The sequence below is a fragment of the Triticum aestivum genome, chromosome 5B, assembly GCF_018294505.1.
Source record: "Triticum aestivum cultivar Chinese Spring chromosome 5B, IWGSC CS RefSeq v2.1, whole genome shotgun sequence".
NCBI lineage: Eukaryota > Viridiplantae > Streptophyta > Magnoliopsida > Poales > Poaceae > Triticum > Triticum aestivum.
Genome location: NC_057807.1, coordinates 639339957 through 639360730, shown reverse-complemented (window position 1 = coordinate 639360730; position 20774 = coordinate 639339957). Strand labels below are relative to the sequence as shown.

General features: G+C 45.7%; 3 protein-coding genes across 5 annotated transcripts; 1 reads left to right on the top strand and 2 right to left on the bottom strand.

Moving 5' to 3' along the window:
• Positions 1-1084: 1084 nt before the first annotated feature.
• LOC123113829 (DEAD-box ATP-dependent RNA helicase 37) lies at positions 1085-6263 on the bottom strand. The gene is made up of 7 exons (XM_044535142.1): positions 6055-6263; positions 4226-5081; positions 4059-4142; positions 3282-3524; positions 2626-2793; positions 2029-2142; positions 1085-1803 (listed from the first exon to the last, which is right to left on the bottom strand). Exons 2-7 carry the CDS (start codon positions 5030-5032, stop codon positions 1315-1317), a joined length of 1905 nt encoding a protein of 634 aa, XP_044391077.1. The 5' UTR covers positions 5033-5081; positions 6055-6263; the 3' UTR covers positions 1085-1314.
• A 4619-nt stretch (positions 6264-10882) lies between these two features.
• LOC123117319 (probable lactoylglutathione lyase, chloroplastic) lies at positions 10883-13565 on the bottom strand. 3 transcript variants are annotated; one of them, XM_044538097.1, is made up of 10 exons: positions 13393-13565; positions 12871-13010; positions 12579-12762; positions 12359-12483; positions 12172-12236; positions 11872-12033; positions 11679-11785; positions 11504-11611; positions 11270-11409; positions 10883-11183 (listed from the first exon to the last, which is right to left on the bottom strand). In XM_044538097.1, exons 2-8 carry the CDS (start codon positions 12929-12931, stop codon positions 11596-11598), a joined length of 720 nt encoding a protein of 239 aa, XP_044394032.1. In that variant the 5' UTR covers positions 12932-13010; positions 13393-13565; the 3' UTR covers positions 10883-11183; positions 11270-11409; positions 11504-11595. The 3 variants fall into 3 exon arrangements, with proteins under 3 accessions (XP_044394032.1, XP_044394030.1, XP_044394029.1); XM_044538095.1 differs by having other exon boundaries at positions 10884-11183; positions 11679-11726; XM_044538094.1 differs by having other exon boundaries at positions 10885-11183; positions 11679-11726; positions 11821-12033.
• A 144-nt stretch (positions 13566-13709) lies between these two features.
• Positions 13710-17619, top strand: LOC123113828 (uncharacterized). Its single transcript, XM_044535141.1, has 3 exons — positions 13710-14036; positions 14330-16979; positions 17061-17619. Exons 1-3 carry the CDS (start codon positions 14005-14007, stop codon positions 17490-17492), a joined length of 3114 nt encoding a protein of 1037 aa, XP_044391076.1. The 5' UTR covers positions 13710-14004; the 3' UTR covers positions 17493-17619.
• Positions 17620-20774: the final 3155 nt, after the last annotated feature.

Here is a 20774-nt window from a genome sequence, read left to right as displayed (position 1 = left end):
CAAATCCTGCTCATAGAATTTGAGATACATGTCATCTTATTTCCTACAAATTTTCTATTCCTATGAATTTTTTTGGAGGAATTCTATTCATAATCCTGTCCTATGAACTAAAAAGCCTTAGCTGCAGCGCGGGGTTGCGGACTGGCCAAGTCCATGGGCTGACCCCAAGGGCTAGGAGGCCTCCTGACAAAACTCTGAAGAAGATGACACTCTTAACAAAAAGACACCAACTGAAACAAAGCCTGTGCCAAACTAATGCAGCTCACATAAGGAACATGCTCTGTCTAAAAAAAACATAAAGAACATGCTGTCGAAGACCCTCGTATCCCAAACGACCAGAATGTGAAGGGCGTAAGTTTGTTTCTGCTAACACCTTGATGAGAACTCGAAGATGTAATCCATGAGGGCATGACAATCCGTTGGAAGTGGTATCACCTCAATGTCATCTTTGCCTGGGCCGATAGTCGCGTTGCCCTACCTCCCGTGTTTTCCTAACTAAAGCGATCCTCTTTGCACTCCTACATGCATTAGAATTTTCATATTCTTTATATACCAAGACTCCACACCGTAAGAATACGCAAATTAGGAGCTTCAACGGTTATTGAGCAAACTAAAGAGATCCCGCAGTACCAGCAGATGCATTGGCAAACAGTTTGTTCAAGAATGTCTTGCACAGAATTGGACTGTTAACATAGGTTGTAGATGTCGCAGCAATTGCATGAAAATTGGAACAAATCAAGCTTCTTGGTAAATAAAACTAACCAAGTTATCTTTTCGTGATATTCTATAAATAGCGAGTACCCATACATGCGGCCAGGCTATCATCACAACCACAAATATGAATCCAATGACGCCAATTTTATTTGTGAAATGCAAATGTATGTCAAGTACTTTGAAGCGGGGGGAGTAAAATTTTCGACAGGGCAAGCAATCTCAGCATTCCATGACGCAGGCAAGCGGTAGAAGAGTTGAGCAGAAAAGGATCCAATCACTATTTTGCTAATAAAGAAGCAGAAGCGCAACAATGACCACCAACCAACCCACCCAACAATAAACATCATCCAAAAACTACAGCAGCAGCAGCAACAGGAAATTAGCCCACCCGGACTTTGACGCCAGTCGGAAAATAACCAGTACACGGGAAACACAAGTGCGGTGACAACAACCAGCCACAAAATAAGGTAAATGGGGGCAAGGGCACCATACCCACACCACGGTGACTACAAACCCCAATATCTGTTTTCAGCTAAGTCAATAGAATACCATCCATCCATCGGTTTCGTTTCAATTTCTCACCATTACCAGGTGAACCCATCAGTCCCACGAGCTAGACGCGCCTCCACCATAACCTCCACCACCACCGTAACCGCCACCACCGCCGTAGCCACCACCTCCTCCACCGCCGCCGCCCCTCGTGTCGCGACGGAAGTCACGTCCACCAAATCGAGCACCGCCACCACCTCCTGACCTGCGGTTTCTGCCTCCTCCGCCGCCTCCAAACGAGGAACGGGCAGAATAGCGCTCCAGCCACTGAGGAACCTCCTGATTGGCTTCCTGCATCAGTTCGCATAACGGCCTGGCCAGTGACATGTTGCCCTCATTGAAAAATGCAGTTGCCAAACCAGACTTCCCAGCTCTTCCAGTTCTCCCAATGCGGTGAACATAGTCATCTATGTCATTTGGCAGATCAAAATTGATGACGTGGGCGACATCTGGTATGTCAAGCCCACGAGCAGCAACGTCAGTTGCAACCAGGATGGGAGTTGCTCCACTCTTGAAGGATCTCAGCGCATACTCCCTTTCCTGAATAAGACCAAACAAGCACAAGGAAAAATGTGTTAACCTTGCAAAAATAAGACAAATTCAACTTCTCATGTAAAACCAGACAGATATTCAGATGGTGGTAACAGTGCACTGTTTTTAATAAAAAAAAGAATCCATAATCACTTAGATATTGAGGATAGATATTAGCGTCCAGGAAATAAGGGATTTCCATATAATGTTCAGGTAAACACAGCTCTGGCATACCTGTTGTGTACGATCTCCATGAATACTTGTCGCAGGGAACCCATTTGTATACAGCCAGTTCTCCAGAGCATCAGCACCCCTCTTTGTCTCCACGAAGACCAAAGTAAGAGAATTCTGCACACAAGAGAACAGAGGATGATGAGCCCTTAAGAATTTAATGGCACATTAAGAATTGCCACACAAAAGTTAAGAATTAAATGGTGCCGTTACATCATCCTGGTTATCCTTGTTGAAAATGCAGTTGCCAAACTAGACTTCCCAACTAAAAACACTGTTTACAAAACGTATGGTTTGCACTTAACTTGCAATCACCATGTTATGCTCTCCCAATTTTTAAAGCTGTTGTGAAGAAATTTGCAAGTCTATTATCTGTTTGGTTAATCAGGTAAATTATGTCATCCAATTGCCCTCTCACATTAATATATCATGTCTTAAAAAGAAAAAAAGAAAAAAGATGTTCGCCATGCCCCAAGCAAATTAACCAAACAAGATTACCAGAATGGTTCGCAATAGTAAATGAAACACTAGTCTAGTGATAAGTCCATGAACTACCAGAATCAAAACAATGTAAAGAAAAAAATAGTTAATGAATAGCACCTTTCCAGGAACATCATTAGCCTTCTGCGCATGAATAAGGTCCATGAGGTAACTTCTCTTATCCGCTTCAAGGACAAACTCCACCCTTTGAGCAATCAAATCGGTACTTGAACCAACTCTTCCAACAGCAAGGAAGATGTAGTCTGCAAGGAAATCTGATGCCAGGCGCTGCAGAAACGGAACATTACTGAGAAAAACAAAACAGTAGACAACAAAAAACATAACATTTTCCCTGCCATGTACAAGTAGAAAATTGAACAAATGCACATATGCATTCTCACAATATCAATTTCCCATGTCAGAAAAAGAAATGACGGCGCAAAGTTAATAACTGTGCTATTCAACTTTAAATGTAAAAGAATTAGACAAATATTCATGCATGCAATTTTCTGGTCCATTTACAGCAAAATAGAATAATACATAATCTTGTTTTCTTTTATTAGAGGTCTAATTAACAATGGCAATAAGTAAATTTGCAACTTGAAAACAGTAATTAGGAAGAAAAAACAGCAATATTGATGCCCAGGTTTAAAGGACGATGCATATGAACCGCCCACTACCTCAGCTAGGTTGTCCAACTCATAAGTGATAACACAACATTACACTTGGGGCATATAAGAACATAATTAAAAGCAGGGGGACAAAGAGAACCATACTTGTATCTCCTTTGGAAAAGTAGCACTGAACAGCATGGTCTGTCTCACACCACGAGGGGGCATGTCCATCTGCTCAACAATCTTGCGTATCTGTGGCTCAAACCCCATATCGAGCATCCGGTCAGCTTCATCAAGAGCCAAGTAATTCACCATTTGCAGTGATACTCTAGCTCTCTCCAGCAGATCCATCAAACGACCAGGAGTTGCCACTAGTATATCAACACCTCTTTCCAGTTCTCTCAACTACAATAGAACAAACAAATGCTTAATAGCAGCAGCAAATTCGATTTTACAAGACGGGTTCATTCCAATGGCTGTTTAAGTTATGAGATACTCCCTCCGTAAACTAATATAAGAGCGTTTAGAATATTAAAGTAGTGATCTAAACACTCTTATATTAGTTTATAGAGGGAGTATCTTACTAAGATTAGTGTACATACTACAGCTAAAAACATAAATGCAAGGATCTTTGTTCCCTTCACAATGTATCACTATTTCACTACTTGACAACATGCTGGATACGTAACCATTCTCACAACCTGAATACTTTAAACCTACATGCCATGTTATATAACTTTCTTAAACTACTGAGTCAGTTATGGTACAGTTCTAGGCTTCTAGCACAATGTACATTGCAAGTGTCATGCTATAGACAATTCTTCATAGAATGGGCAGAGAGTGACAGAGTACAAACAACGATCACTTGTTAATTTGTTTACAATACTGTGTGTTATTTTGGTTATCATGAAAATAAACTATAAATCAAAAAAGAAATACCTGCTGATGAATTGGTGCTCCACCATATGCAACACAAGCCTTAACACCAGTCTGGTATGCAAATTTCTTTGCTTCTTCATGAATCTGAGAAACAAAAAAAATATCATATAAGAAACAAAAACAAAATAAACAAGAGCACCCCAAATAAAACCAAAGCAGTCACCTACTTGGACGGATAGCTCGCGAGTAGGAGATAATATCAGAGCAAGAGGAAATGCAGTCCTAGCTCTAGGCCTCTGTGGTGGCCTTGACTTAAGGATCCCACTGATGATCGGGAAACAAAAAGCAGCTGTCTTCCCAGACCCAGTCTGAGCGCAGGCCATCAGATCCCTGCCTCCAATGACAATCGGAATGGCATGCCGCTGCACAGGTGTAGGCCTCACATACTTGCACCTCCGTATATTCTCATTCAGTGCATCACCCAAGTCAATCTCTGCAAACGTGTTGACTGCTGCAGGCACATCGTGGCCACTTGTCTCCACAGGAATGTCCTCATAGGCATCAAAATTGATACCTGTGTTCTGTTGACTCTCAAAGTCAACATCAACAGCCGCCGGCTCACTATCGCCAAAAGGGTTTGGTTCACGGTCCCTGCGGTCCCCCCACCCACCAGGGCGGGAGTTCCAGCCACCACCGCCGCCACCAACAGCACCACGTCCACCACCACCCTGGCGGACAACACCTACGCCAGCGCTAGGAGCACCAGGAGGGGCAGCCCAGCGAGTGCCACCAACAGCGGCTGCGTACCCACCAGCAGGCTGCACAGCACCTGAGGGGTATGCGCCAGCTGGTGTTGGAGCTGCAGCTGGCACTTGGTTCTCTGGTGAGCGGCCACCACCACGGAGGTGAGGAGGGACGTAAGAGCTGCGAGTGGGACGCGAGTTCTGGTGATTGGCAACAGGGGCGGGAGCAGCACCAGTCGCGGGCGCCGATTCCTCGGCGTTCGCAACTGAATCAGCCCATGAAGATCGCATAATTTTGCACAAAACCTTTGATGAAAGTGCTACGGCTGAACGCTAAAACCTGTGAATATCAGGAACAGCTATTCAGTACAAAAAGTAGACCACGACAATATGTTACCAGTAATAAATACAGAATCTGAACAAAAAGAAGTGCTTCAGGTTAGAAATATTTTTGCTTTGGCAAGGTATAAGAGCAGTTATATGATTGTATCAAACACATGTGTAATGCAGATTCAGGTCAAATCCATGATATATGCTAACATATATAAACCGAATCGTAAGTTCAAGCCCAGAAGATACAATAGAATCTACACTAACAAAAGCGGTTCAATTAGGATGGTCCTCTGCGAGACAAGCTACCTAGATTTTGCTCATACGCACTGTAAACTACCAACAAAACCCTAAGCATGAAGCCTCTTAATGTAATCTGCAAGTCTAATACTTACTCCCTATACCTAGAAGCAGAAGCACACACGTCCCAGATTCAAAACAAAAGCTGTACACAGGCGGCACTGTCATACTAGAGTAGATCTACGTACGGAGAGGAAACACGCTAACATAACAAGCAGAGATCTCGTCCAAACACAAAACGCCATCTATGAAAACAGCTAGTAAGATGCCCTGAACGCACCAACCGCACCAAATTGCGGCGGAAATCTCGCATACACAAAGATGAAACGCGGCATGCAAGGTGGGAAACCCCGCTAAGCTTCTAGATCGAACCACTGCGAGAGGGAAACCGGGCGCACTACTGCGCACAGGATTAAGCGGCAGCGGCATGTCGCGCTAAACCTTGGCCGGGAGAAGCGCTTGCCTCGGTTAAGGAAAAATCGAAAACCCTAGGAATCTAGCGGCCCTGCGGCGCCGGAAACCCGCCGACAGCTAGAAAACCCCGAGAACAGCAAGCAGCCTAGCGCGACGGCGAGCCCGGCCAAGCTCCCACGGGAGAACAAAACCACGGGAACTGATTGGATCGGGCGGAGGCGCCGCCCAGATCGGCGCGGGGGAGGAGGAGATCGGGGAGGGGAGCTGACCTGCGGCGAGCGAGCGGGAGGGAGCGGGTCGGAGTCGGCGGGGCTGGGGGCTGCGGGGGGCGGGTGTCGGGAGAAACCCTAGAGAATCGGGGGGAGAGGAGAGGAGATCGAAGGTTGAAGGGGGGAAGGTGGGGGGAGAGGAGCCGAAGGGAGCAAGGAAAAGCTGCGGGTGGAGGAAGGGTGCACGCACCTGGCTCGGCTTGGCTAGGGTAGGGAGAGGAGGCTGGAGGCGCCCCAAAATATCTGCCTGCCAGCCCTTTTTCTGACTTGGCCGGCCCGCAACGCGTGCGCGCCGCGGCCTCTGTGCGTGACGGTGGTGCGGCTGGTGTCCGGGCTGGATTCCTCCCTCCGGCCGCGTCATGGGCCCCTCCTCTCCCGCGAGACGTGTGCCGCTCGACTTTGCAACTTCGCAGTGCGTGTGTTCGTTTTTTTTTTTTTTGGCTACGGACCTTTTCTTTTTTTGCGTTGATGAGAAAGGGGTTCCGTGCAAGGTTTGGAAAAGAAAATTCCAGGGAATAAAAATATCAGTTCTCGTATGAATTTGCGAACCAACTTTTTTGGATGATTAAAGGGACTGTGGTATACTTGTCCCACCAGAGTTCAAATCTTGGTGCTCACATTTATTTTTGAATTTATTTTAGAATTTCCGGCGATGCGATCTTATGATGATATGTCGGCTCCGTCTTTCGGAGGTGCTCATAAGGGTAGGGTGGCGTGTGTGCGTTCATAAGGGTGAATGTATGCGCATGTATATGAGCGCTTGTGTGTTAAAAAAAATGTTTTTTTGCTAATTCTTGCTCTCTTTTTCGTTGGCGTGGGCACATGTGTTTCTTTCTTCGTGGCCGTCCAAAGGCATCGCTTCTGAATTGGAATGGCATCTCACCTACATGCTCATCTTGTTCCCAAGGGCTGCGTATATCTGACTCTTATGTGTTGGTTATCAACTACAAATTGCATTTGTCTTGCTCTGGATATGGCGACGTGCCGATACGCCAAGCTAGATGATTTGTGTTTTTTTGGTGTGAGTGTTTGAACCTAAAAAATATATTATTTTACAGTTTACATCAAAGCTGTTGATAATACTGGTTTTGCAAGCAATTTCAAGCGGTGTTCCGCCTTGTTAAGCGTTTCACGTCCTAACTTGGCATCTACACGTCACGCTAGTTAGTTTTTTTTTTTTTTTGCGGTCAGAGCATCTCCAATAGATGGTTCAAAATTTGGCGGTCCAAAACCGAAGATGTAAAATTTGGACCGCCAAAAAATGCGTGGAGCTCCGAAAAAACTCAACTCCAACATATGGTCCAAAAGAGCAACTTCAATAGATGGTCCAAAATGAAAATGAAAATTTCTTAAAACGACAAACTACCAGTCCATTCAACATAGTTTAAACATCAAATTCAACATAGTTTCATACATGAACTTCAACTACTACTTATTCAAACTACTAGATAAACTACTCCTCATCGTCGGAGTTGCGGAACTGCTCCCAGAACTCGTCCTTCTCCACGTCGTCGCACCCCTCCTCCTCCTCCTCCTCCTCCTCCTCCGAGAAGTCTGCCCAGTCCTCCTCGGAAGAGGACTCGATGGGGATCACCGTCGAGGGACCGGCCTCGTCCTCCTTCTTCTTTTGCTCCGCCTCACGCTTCCAGTAGTGCTCCAGCTCGGCCTGGACGTACTCCGGATGCTCCCGAGCAAACCTTGCCATCGCCTCCTCGTCGGTCTCGCCGGCATTGACGACAACCGACGGCTTCTTCGTCGTGATCTCCTTCATCTTGATGCCCTGCGGCACAAGCATCTCCGCTTCCACCCGACTCTCGATCTCTGGGAAGTTGAGGTGCTCCCGAGGCCTCCCGGCACGCCACACCGTCACGTCGTAGGCACGCGCGGCCTCATGGGCGGAGGGGTACGTGCCGACCCACCAACGCCTCCCGGCATCGGAGAACTCCACTCCCCAGTTACCGGAGGGCTTCTGCCTCACGCCGAAGAAGCCCGACTTGCCCTTCGGCGTCTTCTTCGGCGCCATCGAAGAGCGGTGAGAGCGGTGGAGCAGCGACGGCGGCCGGACGGAGCGGTGGCGGACGGAGCCGGGCGGGCGAAGCTGCGGGGCGGTGGCGGATGGAGCCGAGCGGGGTGGAGCTGCGGGGCGGTGGCGGACGGAGCCGGGCGGGGCGGAGCTGCGGGGCGGTGGCGGAGCTGAGGGGTGGTGGACGGAGCGGAGCTACGACGGCGGACGGGGCGGCGACGCACGGGGCGGGCCGGATCCGCGATGGGCGGGCGGCGGGGCGGCGTGGAAACAGCGGCGGGGGCGGGGCGGGGCCGGATCTGATGCAGGCTGCGTGCGGCGAGGCGGCAGCGGGTTGTGGGGGCGGCGGCGGACGGGCGGGAGGTCGCGAGCGGGCGGCGTGCGGCAAGGCGACAGCGGGTTGTGGGGGCGGCGGCGGACGGGCGGGAGGTCGCGAGCGGGCAGCGGGCGGCGGGGTGGCAGCGGGTTGTGGGGGCGGCGGCGGACGGGCGGGAGGTCGCGAGCGGGCGGGCGAGAGAGGAAATGAAGTGGCGGTTGGGCGTTCGCGGGCGGCGGCTGGTTTTGGACCAGATACATCTCGTGATGTATAATTGCACCGCGAGGTGTAGCATTTTACATCACGAGGAGGCCGCGGTCCAATTTTTTTTACATATGAACCGTCTGTTGGAGCTGCGTTTTTGGCTTCAGACGATCCAAAAGTTAGTTATTTTTACATTTGGACCATCTATTGGAGATGCTCTCACGCTAGTTAGTTTGCCCATGTCCTTTTTCAAAGAAAAAAATGAACAAGTAATTATTTATATTATTTTCAATCCAATTGCACACAAATTAGAGGCATCATATCACAACACATCTCCAACGGATAAGCAAACAACTATCGACATAAGAGAAAACGAATACATTTTGTAATCATCCATGTTTTACTGAACCCGTCTGACCGCGCTTATATTTGACTTCATATATGTAACCAATGTACTAATTTCGTACATTTCCCTGAGCTCATGCTTTAGTTGGATTTACGAACAGTCTTCAAAGTGCAAGAATCAAATTATGCCGAACATGTCCATCACTTTCATGCATTGAGTCTTCTTCTAAGAACTATCTCAATACATGAGCAATTGAAGCAAACATGTAAATATACGTGTTGTGTTATATTTCAAATGATCATTTTCTTTTTAGATCTTTGTTTGGTAAATCAAGTGATTGTCATGTCTTTTATGTTGGTGTACGTACTCTTCATAGACCCCGTGCTTATTGAACTCCTCTAGTCAAACTTGCTTCCCCATCTTTATTGTACATTCAAATCAAACACGGTACAAAATGATAAGATTTAATTTGAGTAAGGATGATGCCGACAAATCTAACAGGTGCCATAACAATCAAAAGCCCTATATTGCACCACCATGGTTTTTGTAATAACTAGATGCAACACATCTAATATCCCTCGTTCGCAGTGTCAAATTGCACACCACTTCGTTTGTTGATATTTTATATGACTGTTTATGCATTTGCACCTGAATGAACTGTAAAATAAAAAAAAATAGTTCAAATTTGAAAATTTTGACTTTTCTTTTTGTAGATGTTCATGTTAGTGCCGCAAGCAGACAATTTTCATCCGAAGCAGAGCAACAGTGTTTCGCCGGTGAAAAAAAAACAATTTTGGGTAACAATTGATGTTCAATTTGTTTTTTTACAGGGGCTAAAATGCTTCACCTTTTTTCCTAAAAAAATTTAGGTAGCATTTGGATGTGACAAAGAACACACAAAAAATTCAAAATTCATTTTCCACAGCCGGGAGCACGTGCTCCTGGGAGCGGAATTGCATTTCCGCTAGTTTTTCTCTTATATTGTGTTAGTTTCGTTTAATGCTGCAACACTTTAGTGTTTCAGAAATAAAATCATTTTTGTGTATTATTGTTTTCACCTGTAAAACATATCCCCTTTGTTCGCTAATTTCCTCATAATGGTGTAACTATAATCTAAAGTTGTGAGGTGTTTGCATGCTTATTCTAATCAGATTTTTGAATGCAACTCAAAGGATTTGATCGTAGTCCTTCAAAAGGACACAAGAGTAAAAAAAATGCAGGGGCACAAGAGTATGTATTTCTCACCACCTATATTAAAAAATATCACCAATAAAATTGCAACAGAAACTATAAGCACCTAGAGTAAATCAAACACGCTAACGAAGTAGGTAATGTATATTTACCATGCGAACATCAATTTTTTATCTGATTACTATTTCCTACTTGCATTACTCGCATTTTTGACAAATGCTAAGTTTCACTGCCAACGACCAACAAAACAAAATATTTTCTTGCCCCGTGGTTGCTCAACTTCTATTGCAACCGAGAAATCTTCTCGTATGCATTGCCTTTTTTTGCATAACTATATTTATGACAACGACCACATACATCTACATGAATATATTATAGAGGAGTCCATTGACTCCAAAATTCCTTGCAACATTTCCAAATTTGTGTTGCTCATTTTATGGATATAGTGCTATTAGTGCGCCATTGTGTTTCTTAATTTTTTTTGCGGGGTCATTGTGTTTCTTAAATAACGTCAAATCATACAAACATGCACCATATAATTACATCGATTGTTCAAGTGTCGCTATTAAAATCATGATATATGTATCATTTAGGAGTTTGGTGGTCTCGGAATCTCTATATAATTTTTGTTATGTTTAAGGTGTGTTTGTACTTCCGGTGAACTTTGATAATATATCTAGACCATTTCACAAAAAAAGAAGACATGTGTATCATTATTGATTTTGGACCGTATCATGTTTTTTCTTGATTACGGATCGTATCATATTTTTTACGGCCTAACTGCAATGTTTTGAATTTACATTTCAAACCCGCTCAAACTTCCCATCAAAACACAGCTTATCCAAAGGAAATGACATCTATAAAATCAGAGTTTCTCGATGTCCTCTACTTCATTTATTTTTTAAGATAAAACATTCTCCCAAAGTCTGTGCGCTCATGTTTACGTTGATGGTAAAAATCAAAGAGTCGACGTTTATAGTTCTTCGGCAAAGTCAATGGTGTGCATGACTACCCAATTCTTTGGTGAAGTCAATGTTGTCAACAAACACCTGCATGCCAAATAGACAATATTTGAGTCTTGGCTCGGTGAGCAATCATTGGTTTGAAGATCAGCATGATGGGAGCAAGATAATACCGTTTTCCACCCATCGGGGTCAAGCACAGATGTGATCTTGGTGCCGATCCCTGGCAAGGGACCTGGCTCCCGCACCACTTGCCCTGCGGACAGCTTCACCACCTCGGCGGTCTTGTAGACATTGTCGGTGCCTATCGCATCTGTTAAAAACCAGCATACCAAGCTTAGCGACACAACAAAAGTGGTTGCAATCATCTACGAATTGCAAAGGCAATGGAGATTATCCATCCATACCTGACCATAGGCCTTCCCCTTGTCATATTTAGCAATGCCATACTTGTAGGTCAGTTCCAGAACCGCATTCCGGTCTTCGGGCCCGTACCCCATCACCGCCACTGTATACTGCATAAAGAGTTTAATACATCACGCTCTGCAAGAAATTAGATAGTAGATTGAGCAGAGTGATCACCTTGTTTCTAGGGTTGTCTCGCTTCCGGAGTAGTTCCATACCATAAGCCTGCAATTTGGCGACAACAAGTCACTCTGGTGATCTTTGAGATACAATAAGCCATGGAACTGCAATGAACATCAAGCACTTTTGAGTAGCCTGCCTTCTCGTAGAAGCTTATGGATCGGTCGAGGTCGCCGACACGAAGCATCACCTGGCATAGTGGCTCTCGAGTCCCTGGCCTCTCAAGGATCTCAAACTTGTAGCCGTCAGGGTCTTCGGTGAACGCGATCACGGTCTTGCCACCCTTGACAGTGCCATACTCCCCTGTCACCTTGCCTCCCTTTGCTCTTATGATTTCAACCGTTTTGGCCACCTGTTGTGATCAAGCATCAAGGTCCAAGGCACGTCACATTAGTGTTAACAGAGCACCATACTTCATTCTCAAAAAAGAGAGAAAAAACAGAGCACCATACTTGTTACAAAACAATTTGCAAGGGAAATGGTGCCTTACATCATCGGTTGCGATGCCGAAATGACCGAACCCCGCCCCAATATCATACTTGTCAACCCCGTAGTCTGCGGAGGAATCGCCAGGTCGACTTTAGCAACGATAAAATTACAGTGAGAATGTGCTTATACTGTATCTTTGTCGGAGAAAAAATGTGCTTATTGTGTGTGGCGTGTAAGTAAGAATTAACTGTAGGTGAGCTCGACAACGAAATGGGCGTCCTCGCGGCCGTATCCGAGGAAGGCATTGGTGTACTTCTCTTCTGGTATGTCGCGCTTCCTCAGCAGCTTCATGCCCAGGCACTCTGTATGGAACCTGCAACCATTACACCCGTCAGAATCCTCTGCTGAAGAACGAACGAGACCGGTGTTGCAATGCAACTAGGCAGCTACTACGGCCGGCCGACTGACTTGATGGTCCTGTCGATGTCGCCGACGCGGTAGACGACGTGGAGGAGCCTCCGGTGGTCCTTCTTGGCCCAGGCGAAGGCCTCCTCTTTGCTACGGAAGGTGGCATTAGCATGCGCGGCGTCCGCGGAGGCGCGGAGCTTGGGCGCGCCGCTCGTGCTCGGCCTGATCGGGTCGGACCGCAGCGCTGTTCCGATCCGAGAAGAAGCGGCAACGAATGAATGGAATCAACCAAATGCAATGCTCGTTTTGTTGCTGTTCGGGGCGTGAAATGGAGGAAGGAACATGAGCTTACCTGCAGCGGTGGAGAGGAGCATGAGGGCGGCGCACGCGACGGCGCCACGGCAGACCCTCATCGTCGTCGGCGCGTGACGCTGGGCCGTCCGATGTGCTTGCGTGCCGTGGGCTGTCGTGGCTGGCGCTTCCCAATTTCCCCTGTTTTTATGTACAGTATTAATTAATATTTTTCTGTTGAAAGAAATGCTGAACATGCTACTCGGCTCTAGCAGGCGGGGCCCACCCATCACATCTCGAACCAACAAGCAGTCAAGCAGCACTATAGCTAACCAGCCCAGTGACACTGGCACTAGCTGAATCCTACCTCGCGGACTGAGGGAAAAAGCTGAAAAACTCGAGAACCACAAGCAGCACTCGCGCCGCGGCGGCGCGGCCAACCTTGCACGAGCTCACGAGACGAGAGTACAAACTTATGAGAACACAAGCTAGCGGCGGAGGACTGGATCGAGCGGGATAGCGAGGGCGGGAGCGCCGCACAGATTGGCGCCGGACGGTGAGGGGAGAGGAGAGGGGAGCTGACCTGCGGCGAGCGGGCGGAGGGACCTGGTTGGAGTCGGCGTGGGGGAGGAGGGTGTCGCGGGTGTGGGAAGATCGAAGGAATGCTTAAGCAACAACAACGTCAACAAATGCTACTGAAGGAGGGTGGATGCCGAAAGGAGGCAGGGTGCAGGTAGGGCAGGAGGAGGGCACCCAAAATATGAGTGAATTGCACAGAACATCAACTTCAGAGGCACTTATAACACTTTACCTCACCTTTTGGAGAAGTTTTCACAAAACCACAACTTTTGGGCTAACTAGTAACACACGGCCCAAATCCACCCCACACAGCCCAAATCCTCTAACTAATGCCCAGTAACACAAACGCTGTACACGTGCGTGCGTGCGGTGTCCTCCCGAGCGAGAGCCAAGCCGCCGCCGGCTCGCTCGTCGCCGGTAGGTCGCCGCCCCCGTCGCCCCCGTCGCCCCAGCGCCCCTCCTCCCCCTTCTCCCCGACATCATCTCCTCCTCCGCTTCAACACCGCCTCATCTTCCCAGCGCCGTCGTCCTCCACACCCACCCAGTTCCTCGCGCCTCTTCTCCTTTCTTCCTTGAACTGGGGTAGCCGTTGCGCGGCGACTCACGGACACGCATCATGGAGTGGAGCTTCAACAATTCCGGCATTGAGTATGCACCCACTCTCCAGCTCCTCTTGGCTTTGATAAATTGGTTTGTTTTGGGGATTTTAGGGTTGGTTGTAACCAAATAGGTAGTGATTTTCAGTGATTGCTCATGAATGACGTGATTATGTTGGTAGATTTTACTAGTTTTCAGCAGGCGCCTAATTTGTTACAATATTGGTATTAGCTAATTGCATTTTAAATCAGATTCGAGCTATCTAGGGTTGGAATTGAAGCAAAAAATCATGTCTTTTTTGTTGCTTTTCTTTCTCTGATATACAAGTATGTTTCATTATGCAGTGTAGATGATGAACTTTGGGTGGTTAATGTGCTGCCAATTAATGGTCTAGGGGATAATGTGCAAAGGATAATTGGACTGTCTGATATCACTTTTCTCAAGTTAGTGAGCTTGGTGTGCTCTGTTGGCTATAACAAAAAGGATACCATCTATTATCAGTGCGGAGGATTAGTTGGCATGGAGCTATTGGACAGTAATAAGAAGGTGACAACAATGGTAAATCAGTACAAGAGCGTTAAGATGTTGAATCTGTCAGTTTTGAGGAGACCCGCACCAACCCGCGGCAAGAAAAGAACGAGGAAGCAAGCATTGTTGATAGAGCAGCCAACCAAAGAGGGCATTAACGAAGTCATAGTTGAGCAAGAAAATGTGTTAGAGGAAAAAGTTGAGGTGACAGAGGAAGAAGAAGAGATGGCAGTGGTAGAGGAAAAAGAAGAGATGGCAGTGGCTGAGAATTATGATGATGAAGACTTGGAAAATCTTGCTCGATTAAAGAGACAGAAAGAAGATCCTGCGGAGCACATGGAGGGCGACACCGATATTGAGGACCTTTATCCACTACTAGATGATACACCTGTTATTCCTATTGAAGATAGCACACTTGATTCTTGCAATCCATCAAAGAAGAGAGCAGAAGCATGGCAGAAGAAGAAACTGAGGAAGGATGCTATTCTCGGTTCACAAGCAAAGTTGCGAGATGTAACCAACACTCAAGCATGTGAACTTTCAGATCCAGGAAGTGAGGATATTGGAATGGATATAATATCAAGCGATGATGATGGCTTTGAACCTGCAATATCCGTTGCACCAAAATGCAAGAAGAGTAGAGCACAACCACTTCCAACTAGAGTGTGGTATGATGAGGGCAGGTTGCTTGGAGGTGAACAACTCTGTTTGCATATGTGTTTTGTGAACATGCATCAATACAGAAGAGCCTTGAAGAATTATCATATACTTCAAAGTAGAGACTATATGTATCTTAGAAATGATAGAGATCGGGTCAATGTTTGTTGTGTGACTGAACTTTGCCAATTCTATATGACAGCTTCAGCTATCAAGAGAGAAGAGACTGTTTGCATTAGGAAGATGGTGTTACCTCATACTTGTGGCATTACCTATGATACTTCTAGAGTGGACAGCACATGGTTGAGCAACAGGTATGAGGAGAACTTTAGAGGCGATCCAGATTGGAAGATAAGCGCGCTAATAGACACTACCAAGAGAAATCATGGTGTAGACATCACTCCTATGATGGCATATAGGGCAAGGAATAAAGCAGCGGATATTGTGTTAGGAAATCACAAACAACAGTATGTGAGGATCAGGGACTACTTGCAGACAGTGCTTGATACAAACCCAGGCAGCCGATGCATCGTGACCACGGTTCAGCAGCCACCACCTGCAATGAATCCTAAGTTTCATGGCTTATTCTTCTGTGTGAATGCATCTAAGGAGGGATTTTTGCATGGATGTAGGCCATTCATTGGTCTTGATGGATGCTTTGTTAAGCTGACTACAGGAGCACAAGTGTTGGCCGCCTCTGGAAGGGATGGCAACAACAACTTGTTCCCCATTGCATTTGGAGTTGTTGGCAAAGAAGACATTCCTAATTGGTGTTGGTTCCTTGAACAACTCAAGTATGCTCTTGGTGGCGACTCAGGGCCATTTGGAAGGTGGACTATCATGTCAGACAGACAAAAGGGCCTGCTGAATGCCATAGACAAAGTATTTCCTAATTGTGATCAGAGATATTGTCTTAGGCATATTTACGCAAATTTTCAAACTGCTGGTCACAAGGGTGGTGATCTTAAAAAACACATGGATAGTGCTGCATATGCTTACCAAAAGTCTGATTATGATGCTGCTATGAGTGACTTGAAGGCTGAGAGTGAAAGTGCATGGGAATGGTTGTCCAAAATTCCACCTAGGCATTGGGCAAGGCATGACATGGACACAAATTGCAAAACAGATTTAGTGGTGAACAACTTAAGTGAAGTATTCAACAAGTATATCCTAGAAACTAGAGACAAGCCCATTCAAACCATGATAGACAACATTAGGACAAAACTAATGGTCAGATACAACAGCAATAGAGAGGGGCTCGTTAATTCAAATTGGGAGATCACACGAAACTATGCAGAGAAGTTGGAACTTGAGAAGACCAGGGCAAAGCATTGTAGGCCAGTATGTGCAGGTCAAGGGCTGTGGCAAGTTACTTCTGGATTGAAAACATATGTTGTTAATGTCGATGCTAATACATGTGGATGTAGAAGGTGGGACATTAATGGTGTGCCATGCAAACATGCAGTGTCATGCATTTATAAGAAAAAAGAGCATCCTGAAGATTATATGAGTGCATTCTTCAAAAGGGCTATGTACCAGGTTGCCTACAACAATATTATATACCCTGTCCCTAGCAAAGATAGTTGGACAAAGACTGAAACACCCGATATTGACCCACCAATTTTCACTAGACATCCTGGAAGACCTAAGAAGAGCAGAAGGAAGGGAGTGCATGAGGTGCCTCAGCCGGGTTCTAGACATAGGATGACAACAACGACATGCTCGAACTGCCACAAACCTGGTCACAAGTATACCAGTTGTACCACACCACTGAGAGTAGACTTGGCGATAAGAAAAAACAAGCACAAGGTAATTCACATATTCATAAATGTAATTAGCATATGTTTCTGCTTGTTAACACAACTTTGAGTGTTTGTACTGGTTGCTCAGAGTAATAGAAGAATATTTGAAGAAGGACCAATCCATGATCAAGCTGAAGAAACACCACTTCATGGTCAAGCCGAAGCATCACCTGTTCATGTTCAAGCTGAAGCAGCACCAGTTCATGTTCATGCTCAAGCTGAAGCAGATACTTCAACTGGTGCAGCCAAAGGCAGAGGGGGAGGAAGAGCACAAGTAAATGGAAGCGGAAGAGGCCGTGGAAAAGGCAGAGGCAGAGGACAAGCTGAAGCTGCAATTCAAGATCCTTTTCATGCGCATGCGGTCTTCGAAGCACATGATCCTTTTCATGGGTTTGACATACAAGAAGTTGCTTCACAACCAGCTGCAGCTAATACTAGAGAGAAGCTACCAGTAATGAGGGGTTCAGGTTCAACAGGGGGCAGATTCATGGAGTACTTCACTGCCAGTGGCAACCACTGAAGAAAATCCTATGTCGAAGGCTTCTTTTGTGAATGAAAAGTTTACATCTTTATGAAAACTGACTTGTAAATGCCAGGTTTATGTAACTAAAAACTCAGACTTGAATGAATGCTTATGTTACATTACATATTTTGGGGATCTAGGCACAGTGACTTGTAAGTGTCAGGTTTAAGTAACTTAAGCACATAACTATATGGATGCTTATGTTACAACACATATTTTATTCCTGTAAGACAACTTATGAAAGTTGCAAACTTCTAGATAACCACGGATATTGTCCGTTTAAGTATTGTTCTAGTCTTATATATGCTTCAGTTTGAAATATTTTATTCATTCTGTAGCTACTTTGGTTCATTTCTATAGCTATTTTACAAATAAGTATCACAAATTTTGATTCAGTCGTAGCTATTTTGGATCATTCTATAGTTTCTTTTGTGTCAGTTTTCATTGGTTCATATTCACAGATACACAACATGATGCATCGCTGGATTACACTGAAGAAAATCTGTAGCTATTTGCTGTTGAACTCTGAAAAAAGAAAGGACAAAGGAAGCAGCCTAAACTCGTTGGGGAGGAGCTCTGTACAGGATGGCCGACGGCGTCGACGATGCCGCTGGGTGGACGAGCCAACGCTGACACCAAGGAAGAGGTGCTGGTGGAGGAGACGACGTCGGGATGGACGAACCAGCGAGCTGCCAGCGACGAGCTAGCCGTCGACTCTGGCTTGGGAGGAGACGGCATGCACGCAGATGCAGGTGGCTGTTAGTACGGGCATTAGTTAGAGGATTTGGACTGTGTGTGCTGGATTTGGGACGTGTGTTACTAGTTAGCCCAAAGGTTGTGGTTTTGTGAAAACTTCTCCAAAAGGTGGGGTAAAGTGTTATAAGCGCCCCTGAAGTTGATGTTCTGTGCAATTCACTCCCCAAAATATCTACCTGCCCTTTGCGGCTTTGCCGACTTGCTCGCCCGCGACGTGTACGATTACACGGGCGCGGCGAAACGGTGGTGGCCCTGCCGGATCTTATGTGTATCCTTCGTTCTCACATGTGTGCCCGCCTAACTTTCTTCTTCTTTTTAAAACGAAGGTAAAAGATTTACCTCGCCTCATTAACGAATGAGACAAGTATATTTTTTATCGCTTAACTTCCATGTATATAAATGGTACCTTAACTTTAAAACCGGCAAACACGGGTGATTTTATTGTACGGGCACCTTGGTCACGTGCCCGGGCTCGCCATCGTCGCTTATTAGAACTCTAGCGAGCCGCCGAAGCAGTTAGTATCAAAAAAGTTGTTGAAATGCATGCAATATTATGAAAATAAGTCCCGCTTTGGTACAAACCCCTCTAAACGTATAAAGGGTAGTATCATCTTTTTCACTCCCATATAGGATACCCGCCGTTGAGCAATCAGAAACAGGAGGAGGAAAACCACCATCCACTCCTTGGATGGACCACAGGGTCCAGTCACTGATGTTAAAGGAATGCTTGATATAGCCTGTAGTTACTATAAAAACTTGTTTAAACAAGAAGATAGAGAAGGTTTCCACCTAAATCCATCTTTCTTCTCTAGTGAGGAAAAAGTTAAGAATACTGAGAATGAGATTCTAGAAGCTCCCTTTTCTGGGAAGAGATTAAAAGGGTTGTCTTTGAATCTTACCTAGATGGGGCCCCTGGCCCAGATGAGATTTCCTTTTTCTTCTATCAGCACTTTTGGGACCTAAAAAAGACCTGATAGCCATGTTTCAGGTCTTCCATAGAGGGGATTTGGCTATCCATAGGCTTAATTTTGCTATGCTAACCTTGATTCCAAAAGAAGCTGATGCTTCCAGTAGGAAGAAATTTAGACCTATTAGCCTACTCAACTCTAGTTTTAAAATTTTCACCAAAGTACTCACTAATAGACTAGCTATGATACTGGAAAGACTCATAGCCAACAATCAATCTGCCTTTTTGAAAGGTAGATATATCCTGGAGAGTGTGGTCACAGCTCATGAGGTGTTGCACTCTTTTCATTCTAGTAAAAAGCAACGTCTAGTCCTTAAGTTAGATTATGAAAAAGCCTTTGATAAAGTGAATATAGAATTCCTTGAAGAACTCCTTAGAAACAGAGGCTTTGGGGAGAAATGGATCCACTTGATCCTGCAGATCACCAGAGGGGGGCCAGTAGGGGTCAAGTTAAACAATACTGAGAGTGATTTCTTCCTTTCTGGCAAAGGTTTGAGGCAAGGGGACCCATTTCCCCCTTGTTATTTAACATTGTAGTTGTAAGTGCATCCAGTGCCACCCCTTGTTGGTTTTGGAGTATTGACGACAAAGTTGGTTGAGGGACTAATGCGTTTGTGAGAATTGCAGGATAACGCAGGTAGTGCCCCTCATTGATTCGGTTTACCTACCGGAGATGACCCCTAAAAATGTATGAAGACATTGACGACAATGGTGGTATATGAAGATATTCATATTGAAGACTATGACTTGAGAAGACATTAAGTGAAGACTATGGAGCGCGAAGACTGTGTCGTTTCGTTGTTTCCTTTTCTTCGTTGTTGAGTCATAGGAACCACCATACTGTTAAGTGGGGTCCAAGTGAACTAAGTCAGAATGACTGAAGTGATGCTCAACCCAAATCCTATGTCTTCGAGCGAAGACAATGAGAGCAAATCTTATCCAGAGCTGGATGAGTCAGCTTTGCTTGTAGCCCAAGTAAAGTTGCCGTGTGTGTTTGAAATCTAACCGTTGGAACACGTGTCAGTTCCTTAGTGACCTAGGGTCATTTCGGACATATCAGGTCGGGTTGCCTTGTGGCTATAAATAGCCCACCCCCTACACCATAAATTGGTGGCTGCTCAGAGTTAGTACACGGCTTTTGTCGTTTGAGAGCAACCCACCTCGAAGCCTTTGAGAGAAAGAAATCCTTGCGAGGACAAAGCCCAAACACCCAGAGCCAAAGAGTGTTAGATCACTGAAGTCTTTCTGTCTGTGTGACCTAAAGACTTATTACACTTGAGGACTGTGTATCCTCCAGCCGGTTAGGCGTCGCGTTCTGAGCATCCAAGAGTCATTGTGGTCGCCGGTGAACGAAGTCTGTGAAGGTTCGAAAGTCTACCTTGAAGACTTACCAGAGTGATTGGGCGAGGACTGGGTGTCCTTAGCTCAAGGGGAATAAGGTGAAGACACGGTCTTCTGAGTTGAATCTCAGCCTCCCTAACCAGACGTACAGTTGTCACAGCAACTGGAACTGGTCCAACAAATCCTGTGTCTTCAACAAGTGACCGGTTCTATCC